The sequence below is a fragment of the Mytilus galloprovincialis genome, chromosome 3 (assembly GCF_965363235.1).
Source record: "Mytilus galloprovincialis chromosome 3, xbMytGall1.hap1.1, whole genome shotgun sequence".
Taxonomy (NCBI): Eukaryota; Metazoa; Mollusca; class Bivalvia; order Mytilida; family Mytilidae; genus Mytilus; species Mytilus galloprovincialis.
This window is the reverse complement of record NC_134840.1, coordinates 53,369,262-53,390,102: the sequence shown is the minus strand read 5'-3', so window position 1 is coordinate 53,390,102 and position 20,841 is coordinate 53,369,262. Positions and strand designations below refer to the sequence as shown.

General features: G+C 32.3%; 1 protein-coding gene across 1 annotated transcript; it reads right to left on the bottom strand.

Moving 5' to 3' along the window:
• Positions 1–31: 31 nt before the first annotated feature.
• Positions 32–20,356, bottom strand: LOC143066737 (neuronal acetylcholine receptor subunit alpha-5-like). Its single transcript, XM_076239547.1, has 6 exons — positions 20,296–20,356; positions 11,318–11,481; positions 6,862–6,906; positions 6,327–6,451; positions 2,184–2,719; positions 32–1,199 (listed from the first exon to the last, which is right to left on the bottom strand). Exons 1-6 carry the CDS (start codon positions 20,354–20,356, stop codon positions 796–798), a joined length of 1,335 nt encoding a protein of 444 aa, XP_076095662.1. The 3' UTR covers positions 32–795.
• Positions 20,357–20,841: the final 485 nt, after the last annotated feature.

Sequence of the window (20,841 nt, the reverse complement as noted above, 5' to 3'; positions counted from 1 at the left end):
ACAATATGTCGATACCTGTAACTTGGCATTGCACAAGTTCATGTTTTCTCTGACTGTTTATGACATCTTTACACTAAATCAATTGGATGTTGAATGTGTACGGGTTGATAATTTAGTCTTAGATGCATGATTTTTAGTTGTAAGTGGCTTTGAACTAGCTGTCAGATAACTGCGAGTACTCTCAGATCTGTTCCTAGTGTCTTTTTGTTGTCGGGATGTACAAGTTCCCGGTCACGTCCATTTGTATTTTTGTCCATCTGATTTTTATAGTTTGTTTTTATGTTGTACTGTTATACCACTGTCCCAGGTTAGGGGGGAGGGTGTGGATCCCACAAACATGTTTAACCCCGCCACATCATTAATGTATTTGCCTGTCCCAAGTCAGGAGCCTGTAATTCAGTGGTTGTCTTTGTTTATGTGTTAAATATTTGTTTTTCGTTCATTTTTTTTTTATATAAATAAGGCCGTTAGTTTTCTCGTTTGAATTGTTTTACATTGTTGTATCGGGGCCTTTTATAGCTCACTATGCGGTATGGGCTTTGCTCATAGTTGAAGGCCGTACGGTGACCTATAGTTGTTAATGTCTGTGTCATTTTGGTCTCTTGTGGACAGTTGTCTCATTGGCAATCATACCACATCTTCTTTTTTATATACATCATAGATTTACAACATAACTTATTTAAAAATCCAAACAATCATTGTTTTTTTTAAAGCTAACAAAGACTGACACTATTCTGCGAATCATATTTACGAAAACTAATTGCACTGAACATGTTGAATGCTACCGTTTTCATATTATGAATTGTCTGCAGTAGTATACCCAAATATGATAATAAAGAATAAAGTGGACGTAGACATAATGATGAGGATCATATAAACATTGTAAAATACGTTGTCCATTATTTCTGCTAATTCCTTCCATGTAATATTTCGACATTCATAACTTTGATCCCTTGTATCATGAGAATTTGTTTTCTCTGTACCGGATACATCATTTGATTTTTGTATATATATATCCGATCCGTCTTTTCTACAGCAACTGTTTTTCAAACAAGCAAATTTTATTAAGTATTTCGTTGTAAACTTCTTTAACCAATCTGCCATAATGTCATCGTCTCTACGCATGTGCAGATTTATCACAAATGTTGTCAAACAGACAGCGATGGCAGCGAGAAACAAAATAAAAGCAAGGTATAACGCTGAAAATGGAATAAGAATTAATGAAAGACAAGTAAAATGTCTCAAAATGTTTTGTGTTTTTTAAGTACATTAATGCATAGATTTAAGGAGCACATTTCCAAGCCTACAAGGATGTAACATATACAAATGGAAAGTAGACCAAACGTAGGTTTGCGTTAAAGCAAGAAATATATAGATGTAATCCTTTTTTAAAGATACTATGTTTGTGCAAATTATACATCAGATACATTTGTTGGATTCAAATAAAATTAAATTTGGTATAATTATCGTACAAATAGCGTCTGACACCAACATCTTTCGATGTTTATGAAAAACCGTGTGAATTTAATCAGGATAGGGTCGGTGCCAAGAAACCCCGGGACGTGACTTGACATCTAGGAATACAAATTTTGATGAACAAATACACAAATGAAATAGACCTTAATAATCTTTTTTTTTTTTTTTTTTTTTTTTTTTTTATCTTTGTACAACATTCAAATAAAATAAAGTCAAGCGAATTGAAAAAGAATAGTATATCACAAGTTAAGTAAAACAAAATAAATAGTAACTCACAAGTAAAGTAATATATACAACATTAAATGAAATCAATTAACGGAAAAAAATCAAGATAAACAAGTGTTTGCTAACAAAATCTGCCGCCTTTCATGGAAAGCCGTTCGTATTGTAAAAAATAAGAGGTCGGTATCAAAACCTCTCGTTCTAATTCGATGATCGGGGTATCTGATATCTGATTTTGACAGAACTGACAAATAACTATAGTTCTGAAGAAATGTTGAATAAATGAGTATTCATCAAGTATAAAGTAACAGGAAATCTAATTCTTTGATTGTTAATTTAATAAAGCTACTTTGAATTTCATCATGTTTAGATCAAATTGAAAATAAAGTAAACATTTAATTGGTTTGAAACTATTGAAGGGAAATTATCCAATTCACATTTTTTCAGAATTAACATATTTGTTCAATAATAATGTATTTACTTACATAAAAAGCAGACAGTGACCGATGTACTAGGAATGTGATCCGAAATCAATGTCAGATAAACAGCATATGATAAGAGAACTGTTAACGAAAATCCAACCTTTTCACCGGAATCCACCGGCAGCTTGAAAACGAAAGCTATGAGAACGGCCATCAGAGTTACTGGAAACAAGGTGTTAACAACATGAAACATGCAACGTCGCTGAAGTTTAATCAAGAATGAAACAGAAGAGAAAGAATGATCATCTCGTGTTTGGGCTTCCGATTTAAAACTTTCTGCAGACAATAAATTCCATTCTCCATTTTTGGTGTAAAAGTTTTTATCCACAGACTTTCTTTTGAAATTCAGTTCTATTTCAGCTTGGGTATATACCCAAGCACTGACCTTCAAATAACATTCTTGTGTGTCCATAGGATAAAACGTCGTATCAGACTCGCAGCTGACTGTGTATACTCCAGCTGGGTTCCATATAACTCTACCATCTGATGCTATTCTCATAGGCACATACTTATCCCCGATAACAGATATCTTGTCAACCCTATATAAAAAGGTAGTACTAGTATATGTATAAGTATCCGTCCACGTCAACTCTGTTTTTCTTATATGTATTTATATTTGTATCAATCTGATGAGTAAAACCCCTTTCAACTGATTTTTATAGTTTTTTTTATATACTGTTACACCACTGTCCCATGTTAGATCAAGGGTTGACCACCGCTTAGAAACATGTTGAACCCTGCCACATTCTTAATGTGCCAGTCCAAAGTCAAGAGACTGTATTCAGTGGATGTCGTTGGTTCATGACTGTTATATTTGTTTTTCGGAAATCATTTTGTTATAAATAATTAAGGCCGTTAAATTTCTCAATTGAAAATTTTGATATTTTTGGATGTCGGCGCCTTTTATAGAAGACGGGCGGATGATACCAGAGGGACATTGAAACTCAAAGATAAAAAAAAAACTGACAACGCCATGACTAAAAAGAAAAAAGACAACCAGAAAAATAATAGCACAAAAGACACAACATAAAAAACTGACGACAAAGCTGCACATATCCCACCAAAACGGGAGGGGTGGTCTCTGGTGCTCCGGCATGGTTAGCAACTGCACCATTTGGTACTCTTAGTTTAATAGCTTCATTGTGAGCAGCAACCCTCTTTCAATGAGTCATGATAGGAAATACAAGGCCAGAATATCATATCAATTACGATATGTATGAATAAAAAAGTAGGATTTATCTCTCCCTAAGACAAGATACCTGTATCTACGTTGGCAATTCTTTTTTTTGATGATACAAGGCAATGCAAACTCTTACAATTTATCTTTAAGTTTTGAATGGGGAATATTTGTGTAATGTTTAGAAATGTCAAATGTTTTAATTCTATTGCAAGATGAAAGAGTATTATATTATATTGTATGTTCTCTAAAAGATCTTTGGAATTTTTAGTATCCACATCTGATTCACGTCTCCTCTAGAATAGACAGTTTCACAATAACTTTGAAGCCCGGCTTTGACTTTCGAACAATTATATCTGGCGTCACTGGTAAGTCTTGTGTGGACGAGGCGCGGGTTTGACGTATTGAATTTTAAACCTGATGCCTATTATTCATGTTTTTCTTTGCCTAATACGTTCTCCTATTTATTTGTATTGAAGTCCTGTATTTTAATGTTATATTTAACAATGCCATCAAAGTGCGAGGTTTGGCATGCCACAAAACCAGGTTCAACCCACTATTTTTTTTTCTTTAAAAATGTCCTGTACCCAGTCAGGAAAATGGCCATTGTTATATCATAGTTTGTTTCTGTGTGTGTAACATTTTTACGTTGTGTTTCCGTTGTGTCGTTTGTTTTCTCCTATATTTGAGTGTGAATTCACATTACTATAAGACGTGTCATGGTACTTTTCTATCCCAAATTCATGTATTTGGTTTTGATGTTATTTTGGTTATTCTCATCGCATTTTGTCTAATGCTTAGTCCGTTGCTATGTGTGTTACATTTGAATGTTGTGTCGTTGTTCTCCTCTTATATTTAATGTGTTTCCCTCAGTTTCAGTTTGTTTCCCCGATTTTGTTTTTTGTCTATAGATTTACGATTTTTGAACAGCGGTATACTACTGTTGCCTTTATTTGATTGCTGTTAATATTTTAGAAAGAGGTTTCGTGCAGCACTTGGAAGACCCAGTAATATAACATTGCTTGTAAGGATACTGTTTTATATTTGTCCAAAGAAATATAGAACCGACCCAAGATTATTCAGGAATTCCTCTTTGGTAAGTGTCGTGGGGATATATGTTGAGTTCCAAGTGAATAGTCAATAACTTATTCATTTATCAAGCAGTTAATGTAATGAGATTTACACACAAAAACGATGTTGTTTTGGGCTTTATCTGCGGAGACAATAACATATTTGTCATGGAGGTAGGACAAGTGTTTTGCAACATTTGGGTCTTTGAAGATTGACGTACCAGACCCATTAATTTCTTAATTCTGATTTGTTTCAACGACTTCATAGCCTTAATCCATTCAGAAAGAGTATATACGTCTTCTTTCTTGCGGTTAGCCCAATGCCTGGCTTAATTCTCGAATGAATCGATCGGTATTTTGAAGTTGTGTTGCCAATTGATAGATCTAGGCTCACTCACAATATTTCGGACGTTTGGATAACATATTTCGCAAGGAAGTGTTAATGACAATATTGAGGTCACCGATGATAACGTGGCTAGCAGGATTATATGTGAAATGGAAACTAGCCCAGGTGCAATCAGGAGGTTCGGACTCGAAGTCGTCAGTTTTGATATCTTGAATAACGTGTTTGTAATTGAAAATTTCAGTTGGAATTGGTTTGGTATAACATCATAAAATTAAGTGAAATCTTGTTATATACTAATTCCTCATTTTAAAGATATAGTACTAACTTGACTATGTAAATTAAAATCCATAGGATGCAAACTGGTTCATATTTTAAACAGGATAACTTTATGTATTTACGTGTTATAATTAAATATTGACTTGATTTGAATATTTTGGAGTTCTATTTGGTTTTGTCTTTTTGTTGTTGTGCTTCGTACCGATCATATAAGTAAAGTCTTATTCAACTGATTTATACTTTTTGTATGTACGTGTTAATGCTACTCTGCCGTCCTAGATTCAAGGGAAGGGGTTAACGCTCATAAATCTGTTTTCAAGGTGTTAATACAGTTACTACATTCTGTCATAGACATACATTAACAATTCCAAATACGCAGGTTCGCAACTTCAAATTGAAACTAATTAAAACATATGGAGCATCAAAAGCGCTTTTGTTCTCCGATGGTATCACCAGCCTAGCAATAAGCATATGTGTATAGTCTGTAAATTTACTGTTTATATAATTCCTCAAGATATCTTCAATCCCACATATCTAAAATAATTTTTCAGAATTTTACGCGTTTAATTCTTTGCAACTATTTTTTATACGAGCGCCACTAACGTGTCTTGTGTAGACAAAACAGGAGTTTTACCTTTCCCTACAATCATTGAATCCACGAGGAGGTTTATGATTTTGCAATGTATGTATTTGGTGCTAACATGGGATGGTCTTAGGTTCAAACAATGACCTTGGATAGTCCTTAGTCGCAAGTATGACTTGTGTTATTATGTATTGCACATACTATTTTAAGTACAAAACAACCAGTAAGAAACAACTGACTAACGACCATACGACATTAATTAAACTTAACAAGAGTTCATTTACGTGGGAAGTGTCATGATCACTCATTATAGTAAATAAGAAAATGTTAAGAGATAACCAAATCGAAAAATGTATTTTACCTTAGAGTTAAACGCAAACGATGGTGATCATTGCACTAATTCTTCATTAAGACACCGATTAGAATATCAGGATGTTTAGGTAACAAATCAAAAATCTTAAAAACATTTTATTTCCGTACTTTAGAAGAGATGTAAAATATAGCCATCAGAATTAATGTAATGCTTCTTAGGTTTTGTTGTTTGATCAAGCAAGGCGAGTTTTTATTAAGGTCTCTCTTTACGTTATATCAAGAAGTTGAGGTATGTTACCTCATTCCTTGTATATCGAAAAACTCAATTAAAAAGTACTAATATGCTTGCTACATATGATTGATTGCATATAAAATGACTTACGCATTCTCTATAATAATTGCTGGTCTCCAAATGTACTCCTCTGACGAAAAAAGAAAAATTATGTTTGTATAATCTTGTGATGTCTTGTTTGTGTCCTGCCATGATAATCTTGTATCCAGCCAATCCTAAATAAACAAAAAAAAGAGAATCTATATTGTGTAATTTTAAAAATTATCCAATTCGAAATAGGAAATAATTCTACAAAAATAAGATTCCGATAATAAAATGATAAAATTGTAATTCGTTCCTACATATAACACAGTTATGCCATTGCTTGAATTGTCAAGTAATTATTATTTAAGCCCCTCCTAATGTACATGTTTCCCTCGTTAACACAACAAAACCGCTCCAATAGATGCCTGTGTCATAGTTTGATTTATTTTACCATTTGAAAATTTTGACATTGTTAGGAAATCCATATTCAATCTATTCCTACCTTTAGTTGGCAATTTAGAGTTGGACAAAAAGGGTTTAACTTTGAAGATCGTATGTTAAACTCTAATATAGCCTTGTAGTTTTTGGTGTATAGACTTACCAAAGTCAAGTATCCAGATAATGACAAAGTCTGGTCTTTTATGTTCTGAAATTAAAACAAAAACAACATACATTCCTGTTGCGTAACGTTCAGTTAAATAACTTTCAAAATCGAAATTCTAAGGAATACATTTTTATGCATATAAAAATTAGAAGGCATTTTGATGTTTGTGAGAGTAAATGTTAATTATTCTGCTTATTATCTACAAAAATTTATTATAGCAAATTTGAAAACAATTGCACATACGATAGAAAATAAACATTTAGGTACAACCTTTTATTTTTATTTCTAATTTTTACCATCTCTCTGAAAGAAGCTATTTCTTTTTAGTACATGCTATCTTAATCAATCATTCAGAAAAAAAAATATTATTTTCTTTCATGCATCCAGTATCTGTTGGGCACTTTTAATTTTCACTTTCTAAATATCCTTTCAGCTGACCTTACAACAGTCAAAAATGCAATTGCGGTTCATAAATAATGGCTCTGTTTTGAAAGCGGCATACATCTCTTTGATTACGATTTTGAAAATCCATCAGTCATATTCCTTGTTTTAAGAATAGCACAGAATATTGCTTAAACTACAGTGTTAACGTTTTTTAGAATCTTGGGAACTAATTTCTTTTTACCCATCATTCCTTCACAGTCAGGATTCTACTTCGTCAAAATTATCTCCCCATTACGCCAGTTCATTTTCACAATCGTAAAAATGGAAGCCATTGTAGAGATGACGCGCTGCCAATTTTGCTCTTGGAAAATCGATAAATTTATCCACATAGCACCATTACGATCCTTAAATGTCAGTTGTATTTTAAAAGACAAATATATCTACTAGCTAATGAGCATCAGTTAATGATATTGTCTGCATTGGGTCAACTTAAAACTATTGTCTGATCGGTTGTCAGGTGGAATTTTCGAAAATTCATAAACATTTGAAAAAAATTCCAATAAATTATTTCATGGAAGGGCAGACTAGATTTTTTTAGTGGTTGAAGACTATAAACCCTAGTTATCACACTCAAAAAATTATTATTTTTCGAAGATATGCATTTTCATCATCCAACTTGAAAGACTGTCGTCAAGAACTTTTAGTAAAAAAATAGCTATTCGAACACACCTACTCTGTTTTTGTGATTCATTAGATAGGTGTTTCACTTGACAAAGAGCTTCGATTCTTTTGTTCTATTTCAACCGGGTTGACACCTGTTCAGTGAACAGTGATATAAATTCAGTATTCCTATCATGGTTTGTTGTCATTGTTTTTCTAATGCTAGTTTGTTTGAATAAAAGAAACTTAGATATCATATAAACCTAGTAAATATTGTAACTTTATATATTATAGTTATTGTAGCGATTATAATCTCCTCTGTGATGGGACTCGGAATTAAGGTTTTGTAATTATTTATGGTTCGATTAAAAACATCTTTGTTGTTTAATGAAATATGAATTAAATGAATTTTTCATGGTTATTTTTTTACTGGGATCTTTGTCATGTTAATAACAAATGACAATTTCTATTAATTCCTAAATTAGTTTGCCCTTCTTTTATCTTATCAAATAAAGCAAATAGTTGTAGACAAAAACTCTAAGAAACTTATTATTAAAATTAAAGAAGAAATTTTAGAAAAGCCAACCCAGTGGCACTTACTATCATCTCTCGGGATAAATGCTACATGATTCGGAGTAAGAAGTAAGAATGATTAATTTAATATTAATGTCGTTGTTCCCCTCTTATATCTTATGTGTTTCCCTTAGTTTTAAGGTTAATACCTAACACTACAGTGAGATAACTCTGTAAAATCAACTAAACGTTTTAATCACGTTGTATTGTTAAGGGAATATTAAGCTTCTCAATCATCAAAATAAGTGTTTGTCAAACTGCTCTATAACCAGTGTATTTTTTTTTTGATAAAATGGTTAATTCAAATTTTTGAAATTTTTATATTTTTGTCAAAGGGTCAAAGTAAATACTTTGTCAAAATTTTATGAAAATTAAACGAGCCAAATAAATTTTAGTGAAGGTGTCGGGTACCACCTCAAGTTTGTAACCCGGATTTGTCTTTTATTCAATCGATTTATGAATTTCGAATAGCGGTATACTAATGAAGCCTTTATTTATTATATCAGTTATTACGTAGGTGCGAATCAAATCGAAATTAAGTATGTTGAGTTTTAAGAGGAGTACATTAAAGTTTGCAGGAACATTATTGTATGGAGTAGATGTTTTATAATGAAATATAAAAAAGGTTGCTATCTATGATTATCTATAAAGTTGTTGGCATGATACCGGTAATGTTCTTCCCATACATTTTATTATAATATGATAATAAACCCCTAACGGGAGGGATTTTTCCTTATTTTTATATGATTAAGACATAATCTTTCAATCGTTTTGATTGAGGTCTGGAGATGGCATGTCAGTAACTGCTAGTAGTCCTTTGTTATTTTATGTATCATTGTCATTTTGTTTAGTTTATTTCTTTGCTTGTTCTGATATCGGGCTCGGGATTCTTTTAAACTAAGTTTTACTGTGCGTATTGCTGTTTGTTTCTTTATTCTACATTGGCTAGAGGTATAGGAGGATAGTTAAGATCTCATAAAACATGTTTAACCCTACCCAATGTGTTACTCTTGTATGTTTTTTTAATTTTAGTTCATTTATATGTTTTGAAGTTATGTATGACGTCCTTTTTCACTGAACTAGTACACATTTCATTTAGGGGCAAGTCTTCGAATGCGTGATTTTCTCGTTTGCGTTGAATACCGAGTTTTTGTCTTCGGCCGTATTTTGCTCTGTGGTCGGGTTGTTGTCTCTTTGAAATATTCCCATGTTCCATTCTCAGTTTTATAACTATTGTAGTCATAACTAATGTACAACTTCTTTTTTTTTTGCTTATAAGACTTATATTCAGTTTTCTGCTTATTATCATTTATGTTCGTATTGGAGTCAACATAAGGTATATCAACAAATAAGAACTTTTTGTGTGTATTTATTGTGATGAATCATATAATAACAAAATTTCATAGTATAAAAGGACATCATTTGAAATATATTCAACATTCAACAGGTGCTACACATTTTCTCTCTTAGATTTTTTTTCAAATTAAAACTTTGTCATTTCAAACTTTGTCTTTACAGATTTTCTCAATGTGACCTTTAAGTCAAAGATTTCAACTCTTTAATGTTGATGGTCCCTGTGATCTTTCTTCTAGTTTGTACATTTCTCCGTTGTTGAGATACGTAATCGTTTCATTAACAGTTTCTCAAATCTATCTCTTTGAGCAATAGCATATCTGATTTGTCTTTATAATGCCAAATAGACTATTATAATTATTCAGTTGTTTTTGCGTCTGTCATTTTATGATTTAGATTTATTCGTCGAAAACAAATGGAATGGGATGTTTATTTATTGCCAACAATTATGTCTGCCAGCACATTTCGTAATGTTGCAGTATGAAACAATAATAAAAGAGATTACGCTGGCCCGAATAGGAAATTTCAGTTCTATGAGGTTTTAAAACATTCCAAAAATGAATGCATGTAAAACAAAAATACCCAATTCCCAGGCAAATTCAAAAAGTGAAAAAGACAATGCTATTAATCAACGGATCAAGTGAAAAGCAACTGCAAACATTCTATGAACTTATACAGATTTCATCGGGGTACAATAGTAGATATTTTGAAAACTGTTGTAATTTTTTTTTATGAAAGATACCAGGCTTATAATTTATTGCACCAGTCACGCTTTTTGGACTACAAAATTAAAGATTCACCGCTCGAATCAAAAAATTTAAAAGTTGACGACCATTGAGAGCATAAAACTTCGAAAAGTTAGACAACAAATAGCCATGGTCATGAATTCCTGAGGTTGAAAATCCTAAGTATTTCGAACAAATCAAAGTTTTGTAAAAGTCCGGTTAACCGATTAGCGTTTTTGCTATTCGATATTCGGTCCTTCTGCATAACCGTTGACAACACTAATAATTATGACACTTAGGTCATGGCAATACAGTAGTGTTGACGACTTGATTGGTGATATCCTCGAGGACGTACCATCCACCATGAAATGTCATTAAAAGATAAAATAACAAAAATACCGAACTCCGAGGGAAATTCTAAACGGAAAATCCCTAAGCAAATTCAAAAACTGAAACACATCAAACGAATGGATAACCATATTCCTGACTTGGTACAGGTATTTTCTTATGTAGATTAAATCTGATTTTAAAGCTAGCTAAACTTCTATCTTGTATGACGGTAGCATAAAAAGTACATTATATTGAAAACGATGTGTGAGCAAAAAACAAATAATAATATGTAAAAACGACAAAAATAGGGGTACACCAGTCAACATTGTATCATTATCTTAATCACTACCAAATCAAACAAATATTTAACAAAAAAAAAAAAAAAAAAATGCATGTTATATAATATGAAATAATTTAAAATCGCATACCAAGTCGTTTACTGTTAAAAGACTAAACCTAACACCAACTTTGACTTGTTGGCTTGGTCTTTGTTGTACTGTATAGTTAGTAAACAACTCGGTCCTCAGGGTTTCTTCAAGTTCTATACTATAATTGTGAGGTAGAGAAATTGTACTATGTACAACACCTGCAACTAAAGAAAATAATGAAAATATCAATTTATGTACATAATATAGTATAACATCTGTTATCTGTGATTCATATTTTATACATAAATCTAAATTAAGAAAAAAGTGAGATGCAAAAGAAATACGACAATTTCAGACACACATCATGCTTTATTTGAAGTAGAAATTGAACTACATCGGCAGACAAATAATCTAAATTAAACTTTTATTTTTGCACCAAATGCCCTATATTTCGTAGTCAATGTATTTGCAAGTCCAAAACCTAAAACAAAGGTTGACTATCAAATCAAAAAAAAAATGGCAAAAAGTAAATCCTTATTATGCTTGAAGTTTTTTTGTTGTTTATCTCAGTACTCTTTTTTCCACAATTTTTTTCATTACCTGATTCAAATTTTATTTGAAAACAATCATGTTATTTTTAAATGTTATTCTATTATAATTCTTTTTTGTAGGAAAAATTATACTGCTGGCTGTAATGACTTTAGATCTGTTAAAAAAAGAGGGACGAAAGATACCAAAGGGACAGTCAAACTCATAAATCTAAAACAAACTGACAACGCCATGGCTAAAAATGAAAAAGACAAACAGAAAAACAATAGTACACACGACACAACATAGAAAACTAAAGAATAAACAACACGAACCCCACCAAAAACTAGGGGGGATCTCAGGTGCTCCGGAAGGGTAAGCAGATCCTGCTCCACATGTGTCACCCGTCGTGTTGCTTATGTGATTACAAATCCGGTAAATAGTCTAATTCGGTAAGTTACATTCATGAAAGGGAAGGGGATTGTAGTTACGACGTAAGGAACATATCCGATATCATTTCTGAAACAGTTATTCCATAACGGTCAACCAACTCGTGATGGCGACGGTAAAATTTACGAAGGGATGATTTCAACTTCACCATTTGGAACTCTTGGTTTAATAGCTTCCTTGTGAGCAGCAAACCTCTATCAAGGAAATCATGATAGGAAATGCAAGCACGGGAATATCGTATCAATTGGGAGATATATACCCCGTATGCAGGTTGCTGGAATGTTGCTACTTAGAAATGGAAAGTTCACAATTGGAAAGCTGAAATCATCTCTTTTGTCGTAAAGTTTTGTTTTCAACCGACCCTCATTGTCAATTTCTAGATGTAAGTCAAGATATGAAGCCGACTTAACTGTATCTGTAGTATCCTTTATCTCTAGTTCGATTGGATAGATGCGTTCCACATAGTCACCAAATTTTGAATTGTTTAGTGGAAGAACATCATCTATATAGCGGAAAGTAGAGTTAAAGGATATTGCTAACTTCTTATCTTTCTTCCTAAGAAGTTCCTGCATGAAGTCAGCCTCATAATAATAAAGAAACAAGTCGGCGAGTAGAGGGGCACAGTTTGTTCCCATTGGAATGCCGACAGTCTGTTGAAAAACACGTCCGAACGTAACAAATATGTTGTCAATCAAGAAATCAAACATCTTGAAAATATCAGTTTCAGGGAATTTTTTGTTTGAATCAGAGTGATTCTTTACAAAGTAGGATTTATCCCTCCCTAAGACAAGATACTTGTATCTACGTTGGCCATTCTTTTTTATAAAGCAAAGTAATACCAAGTCTTTCAATTTGTCTTTTAGTTTGGAATGTGGAATACTTGTGTACAGAGTAGAAAAGTCACATGTTTTAATACTGTTACAAGATGAAAGAGAGTTAGATTGTATGTACTCTAAAAGATCTTTTGAATTTTTAAGTATCCACATCTGATTCACGCCACCTCTAGAATAGGCAGTTTCACAATAACTTTGAAGCCCGTCTTTGATTGCTGATAAAATAGATGTTAATAATTTAGAAAGAGGTTTCGTGGAGCACTTGGAAGACACAGCAATATACCGTTGTTTGTAGGGACACTTATGTAGTTTAGGTATCCAATACAGTGATGGAAGATCCAGTTCTTCATCTTCGGTTGAAATTCCAAAAGAACATAGAACAGACCTATGATTATCCAGGATTTCCTCTTTGGTAAGTGTCGTGAGGGTATATGTTGAGTTTCCAAGTGAATTGTCAATACCTTATTCGTTTATCAAACAGTTGATGTAGTGACTTTTACACACAAAAACGATGTTATTTAGGGCTTTATCTGCGGGGACAACAACATATTTGTCATGGAGGTCGGATAGGTGTTTTGCAACATTTGGGTCTTTAAAGATTGACGTAGCATGGGCATTGATGGACCCATTCAGTTTCTTAATTCTGATTTGTATCAACGACCTCACTGCCTTAATCCATTCGGAAAGAGTGTCTTCGTCTTCCCTCTCGCGCTTAGCCTATTGCCTGGCATAATCCTCGACTGAATCCATCAAAATTTTAAAGTTGTATTTCCAATTGATGGATTTAGGCTCACGATATTTGGGACCTTTCGATAACTTTTCGTAGAGAAGTGTTATTAACAATGTTAAGGTCACCGGTAATAACGTGGCCAGCAGGATTATATGTGAATTTGGAACTAGAACAAGTGCAATCAGGAGGTTTAGACTTGAAGTCGTCAATATCGAGATCCTGCAAAACGCGTTTGTAATTGAAAATTGTAGTTGCAATAGGTTTGGTATAGGTATAAGAAATTATTGGTACAGACTGGTCTTTGAAATAAGGAGGTATTTTCGATTGCACTAATTTGTGATGAAGGATATTGCCTAGGTTGACGCCATCGAGACCTTTGTTGGCAAAGGAAAGATTAAGAAAAGATCTTTTCTCTTTTTCATTTTTTCCAATGCGAACTGGCTTGAAAAGTCTGTGACTTGCAATATCCGAAATTATAGCTTCAAGTTTGTATTGGTTTGAATGAGGGTTTGTAACAGTGGATTCCAAACATAAATTGAACAGAGAATGAAGTTTTGAAAGGGTTAATGAATAAAGTTTCGTGCGAATGTGATGAATACCTAACGGCTTTTGTATGAATGGCAGCAAGTCATTAATAGAGACATCATGCAGAGAAGGTGATGTATAATGACGATGACCATGACTGCGTCTACGTCGAGGAGTCGAGTTGAAAATATTCATCACATTCACTGAGTTACACGAAGGACTAGATAAATACCTATACCATCAATTTTGTCATTGCAGCCATAAGGTGTTGCAGTTCCCAATTGTCTAATCCAGGAGTCTTCTTTTTGTCTTTTTTTGTATAATGGTCAGAAAATTGAGACATTGTATTAATTCAAAAGTTGGCAATTGAATGATAACAGATGTTGAGCATACTGATTTGGATTATTGGTCTAGACCAAGCACGTCACTCACGTAAATAGTTAAACAGATTGAAATCCAAAATAAAACTTACACCTGAATAATAAGTACTTGTTCCTTTCTACAAAAAGCATATGTATAATATTCTGTCCCATATTTAATCGGAATTGTAGACATCTGTGGTGAATCAAACATTTAAAGGCGATATATTAAATACTGGTAGCTATACATGTCTTATTAGTTGAATGTTGTACCACTATGTCAACGTGTGATTTTCAAAGATATCTCTGAATGGTTCTCCAACTTTCATTGCTTACTTCTGTGGTCGATACAATTAGTTCATTCAGAATCTAATGCATTCTGGGTGCTTTTGTCAAAAACGTTCACCAATATGTGTGATTTGTTTAAAACGTTCTAAACAATGGAAATTCAACCAATGACGTTACTTTATTTTCATTTTTGTGTACACACAGTGAGATAACCCATAGTCTTTTAGATTCGAAAAAAGGCGAATTGGTCGCTGGAATAGATCATCTGCTTCACTATGGTTTTGAGTTTTTGATTTTACCATTTGAAAAGCAAATTTCCTATTTGAATTTTCATTGGAGTTTGGTATTTCTGTTATTTTACAGTTTTTAAATATCAATATGTATTACTAGGCAAAAAGGCATTATAACAAGTTGAAAGATATTTATATCACTTATTCGAGCAAACGTTTAAAAATATGAAAAATTTGTTATTACAATTTTAAAAGGAGTATGTTTTATCAATATTTTAAATAGCAAAACATTACAATTATTCTTTATTGCAAAATTAGACCCATAAGGGTCAAGCAATACAATCAAACAATTTTATACAATACAATGTAATACAATACAATATATAGAATACTATAACATATGAGTGTCAGTAAGATGCATAGGAAATCGCTATAATGAAGAAAAATCAATTTGGTTCCTTAGCATCACTAAATAGACATTTATTGTTGAATCCTGACCGTAAAGAGGACACAAACAACTGAATTTTGAGCAATTTGTTGATACCGCAATTCGTTTATGTTCCTCTAACACAATTGTATCATGAACGGCATCTAGCAAATGCGTATTCTCAAACTAGTGAAAGAAACGGTCTTAAGCAATTGTGATATGTGTTGAAAACACCAGTGTGACTAGAACACGACAGACATCAATCCAAATGCTGTGGATTTTGAGCCAAGGAGTAAATAATGATATTTACCATCTTAATAGAAAACAATCCAAGTTTACTTACCAAGAAGTATGAATGTTATGAAAGTGTGTATTTCCATTATCAATCGTATTCGGTATATGAGGTCAATTGGAAAAAAATAGTATTTTAGAATAAGCTATTGATTGTAAAATTGTTGTCATAAATTATATACGTTTCACTGATGTTTTTTTTTTGTGAAAAACATAGTCTTTCTAGTTCACTTGTTCGTTCTTTACCAGACACATTTCAATAAAAGTTTTGCGTTTAAATATGTAAAGGTTTGCCAGGAAAACACAAACTAATCCCCTGATACACATCTGTTCGTAATAAGTTAATGAATTATTGATTCAACGACTAATGTGACGGAAATTTCGATTAAGTTAGATTGGGTTTTGAATAAATAGTAAAGAACATACTATTTACTTTTATTGTAATTGACAAATAAAGGGCAAGTTACAAATTTCATCACTAGCACGATTTATAAATTATAAATGGCTAGTTACATCATCAATATGACTTTTTTTATTGATAAGATTATTGCTACATGTTGAAGTGTGCTTTTCGATAAACAATCGGCATTCTCAAATATTGTGCGTATGGAACTCATTGGGCGGGTTATTTCGAACAATTGATTAAATACGTCGCTTAAACCAAATATTTCAAGACTTTAAAAATCACAATTTTTGTCCTTACATTTTTTGACTTGTCATGACGAAAAATGATGGAAATATTGGATTTAAATTTATCACTAGATTTTTCAGATTCCTGCCTTTATTTCACTGACATTGAATAACGTATTAACACACGAAGCCCATACCCATCATACGTACGATTCAAATTATCTTTCGTGGTTTTGAATATGAAAACTATATTTCAATATACTGTGCAGATGAACGTCCTATTACTTTTTTCTGTCTTTTTTATTTTTATAGTTTCTTTTATTTAATTTTTTTTTTGCGGGAAAACATTCAGAAGGATATGTTGCTAACAATTTCAGAAATCTCGAAAGAAGAATTTGTCAGAATCTGTCTCTTTATAAAGGTTCAAAAGTCAAATAAAACTATCGCTTCCATTTAATTTATAGACAAAAGTATTTTTGATTTATTATAAAATGTATTGATAAAAAGGCTCTATTTAAGTTTTTTTTTAAATAAATTTGTATGATTAGGGATTTTTTGTATCAATTTCTTTAACGGGAATGCTATCGGAGTCCTAATACAAAAGATATGTCCAGGGAATTTTTGTGATATCCAATAAAGTGAATTAACTTTTATATTTAAATAATAAAGGGGGCTACCGAATTCATTTTAATGAATGAATCATTAACGGAAATGTGTAAAGTAAGGATCATTGAACAACATACTAAAATAAGATTTCGTTGTCAGATGCGGATCCAGGATGCATTCTTAAATATACAAGGTAAATACAAATGTCTTTTATAAGTAACAGACACAGTATAATTCGCAAAAAAAACTGATCCAAAAAGAGGTCATAACTGTACAACTGATATGATGATTGTGTTGTTTTTACAACGAACTTGTAACTTAAGTGGACAAAAATTTTGAACAGACACTAAGCATTCCTGCATTTTATGAAGTACGCTTCTTTATGAAGTATGTATCTTGTCATACCTTGAATGGCAAAATTATTTTATTTATTAATATTACTTTTACTGTTAACCCACTGTTTTTGTGATATACATTTGACGTGCCTCTGTACTTATGTATCCCGTCATACTTTGAACCGCACTATTATTTTATTTATTATTATTACTTTAACTGTTAAGCCAGTTTTTGTTATATCTATTTTGCGTGACTGTATTTATGCATCCCGTCATACTTTGAACGACAAAATTATTTCATGTCTACCTGTGCGAATTTCAAACGCGCAATTTTCACCAGTACTCAAAACCCTCCTTCCTTGATGGGTGCATTTTACATAGACAAATAAAATCGTATAATATAATCAAAATGAGGATGTTAATTTGATGTATGCCTTTTTGTGCTTCTTCGTTACATTTGTTGTTTTTATAGTGATTAAGATGATAACACAATGTTGACTGCTGTACCCCTATTTTTGACATTTTTACCTATTGTGTCTGTTTGTTTTGTTCACGCATCGGTTACAATATAATGGAATTTGATGCGACTGTCATACAAGTGAGAGGTTTAGCTAGCTATAAAACCACCGTTCAATCCACCATTTTCTACATTTGAAAATGCCTGTACCAAGTCAGGAATATGACAGTTATTGTCCATTAATTTTTGATGCGTTTTGTTATTTGATTTTGCCATGTGATTATGGACTTTCCGAATTGATTTTCCTCTGAGTTCAGTATTTTTGTGATTTTACTTTTTTCTATCTTGTTTAAAAAGGAAGACTTAATAATTCTCCCATTTATTAGCATCCACACATGTTGACGAAAGCTAAACGCATAAAGTTAATAGACATAATTGATCTAAAACCATCCAATCTGTACAAACACATTTAGAGGAGGTCATACACATATATCTTATTTGTTTTAATATCATGACCTATCTGAATTATAATACATATCTGCATAATGATAATTAAGCCTTTACCCAGAAGTTTCATTGAAATAGATTGATTAAATTCCACAACTCTGGATTTTTCAAAGACAGTATCTTTTTGCCATTGTGTTACCATCAAATGTATGATCATCTACACCTATTTTGCGATTCATATTTTTAGTTAACCGTCCACTCCATACTGTCATTTGCGTCTTTAGACAAGGTAAGCCTTTAAGTGCCAAGTTTCAAATCATTTGCCTCAATCACCAGAAATAAAATTCAAGTAACGCTCTGTCGATTGATTGACAGTTGGTTTCACAACGTCTAATGGCAAATATCTTATGCATAATAAATGAGCAGATAGCGTTACATTATATCTAAAAGAGTCATAGGGTTTAACGTTCCCACTCTGACCGGACGGGAATGCGTACATTCCGCACATTTAAACGGACTCTCCACTTTGGCATTGGTTTTACTGCCGATAGGAACAAGACCAATAGTGACCATATTTCTATACCCTTGGTCACCTTCGTTAGGTTACTTTCGAGACGAGCGTGCGACCAAAGCGACAATTATGAATCTATATACATGAACGTTTATTAATAAGAACATTTGGAACAAGAAAGTATGGCCTTAAGACATCGTTCCCCTTTATATGATGATATTTCCATGATCAGTGCACTACTTCATCTGGGTCAAATTCTAGTTGGTATATACTTTTAAAGGTTCTATATTTTTAACAGAACGGTGGAACGACATAATGCACAGATCATTGAATATAATATTCCAATACTATCATAAGTTAGTCATAAAACTAAAACGTTCATCTTACTAAACAAAAATTAAATTAAAGAGTCCGTACATGTCTGCTTTTCATACGTATTTGTATAATTAAACGCCAAATATTTAAAAAAAAAATAATAATTTAAGAACATCGACGTTAAATTCGCCTACGTTTGTATGGGTTCTTCCTAGAATCCATGGATCTTGATACATGGACAAGAATTACTGATTCAGTAAAGTGTAATCATATTTATTCCTGCGAATGTGTCCTAATGAATTCCATTTAGTAAAATTTACGAAACGATGCATCAGTGATCTGAAATTTAACCTTCGACAGAAGAATCTTGAAATAAATAATAGAAGAAATCGTGTACATCTTTTATATTCCGGCGTGCTTGAAATTATAAAATGTAAAAATGAGAATATGATCACGCTTCAGATATCATTATTTTTATTTGTTCAAACTCAATTTTGATGTATGAGGTTTAACAATTAATTATTTAAGGGATACATATATAGGTCCGGTGAAATGACGAAGTAATGCTCAGTTAATTTGATTACCGGTATCTGAATTAAGTATTCTCTGTGAGGTTGTTGTCAATGAAATCAGCAAAAATGAAATCAGCCCAAATTTGAAATAACAAAATATGTGAAAAATAAAAAAAAAATTAGTTTGTGCTAATTTTCAAATAACATCTATTTCAATAAAATTTGTGTATTTAACAAGCCAAACATTCTATGATCTCCTCCGTCGTCTTCAGGGGTCGAATTTAAGCTTATTTGTGAACTTGCCAGCCGGACCAGTGGACTGAAAAATCTACTTGTCCGACCTCAAATCTACTGGTCCTGATAAATTGATGCAATCATAGAACTGGCATATCAGGCTGAATATTCAAATGATCAAAACAAACTTTCAATTTACCCCCATTAAGGGGGCTAGTGTGATAAAACAATACAGTTCTCCCAACGAAGCTTTCATCCTAGATATGTATAGTATATTCTTAACAACATCTTTGTGGGCTAACTCTTAACGATGAACAAAAAAGTGTATACCTTGTACTGAAGATTGTAACTTCTTTACTTTAGCAATTACTCCATTATTTGTTTCCGTCATTTCATTCGCTTCATTATTCCCAAATCCTATACATTTAATTCTCATCTGAATATTCCTGCAGAAATCATAAAATCACTTATGACTTTCAATTCACCATCGGAATCTGCTCGACTTGGGTTACCCACTGCTAGAAAAGAACTTTTGATATGACTTTGTTATAAGTCCGAACATATATAATTTCTTCCTCAAGAATTCAACTATCAGTAGAACCATCACAAATAATTGAAATAAATTTATTTTCATTTATATAATTTACAACTTTTTGAGATTCCACTTTTTTGCAATGTAATTAACAAAAGTTACAACTTGCTTGTCATTTCGGTATATCTGTCTAATATCTACACCTTTCATATCGTCAAGTTCACACATCCAAAAAATTATCTGTGAATAAGCGTCTTCTTTTAGCAACAGCATATACATTTCTGAATATGTTCACCAACCTTTTGAAAATGTTTTGATTTAAAGTTTGGATGATTTCTTCTGCC

What these genes read in the sequence shown, in the direction of transcription:
- LOC143066737 (XM_076239547.1), bottom strand. Translation starts at nt 20,356, where the DNA reads ATGACGGAAACAAATAATGGAGTAATTGCTAAAGTAAAGAAGTTACAA. An exon ending in TATCTGGATACTTGACTTTG is followed by an intron (nt 6,452 to 6,861) that starts GTAAGTCTATAC and finishes TTGTTTATTTAG; the next exon opens with GATTGGCTGGATACAAGATT. An exon ending in GGTCACTGTCTGCTTTTTAT is followed by an intron (nt 1,200 to 2,183) that starts GTAAGTAAATAC and finishes TTCCATTTTCAG; the next exon opens with CGTTATACCTTGCTTTTATT.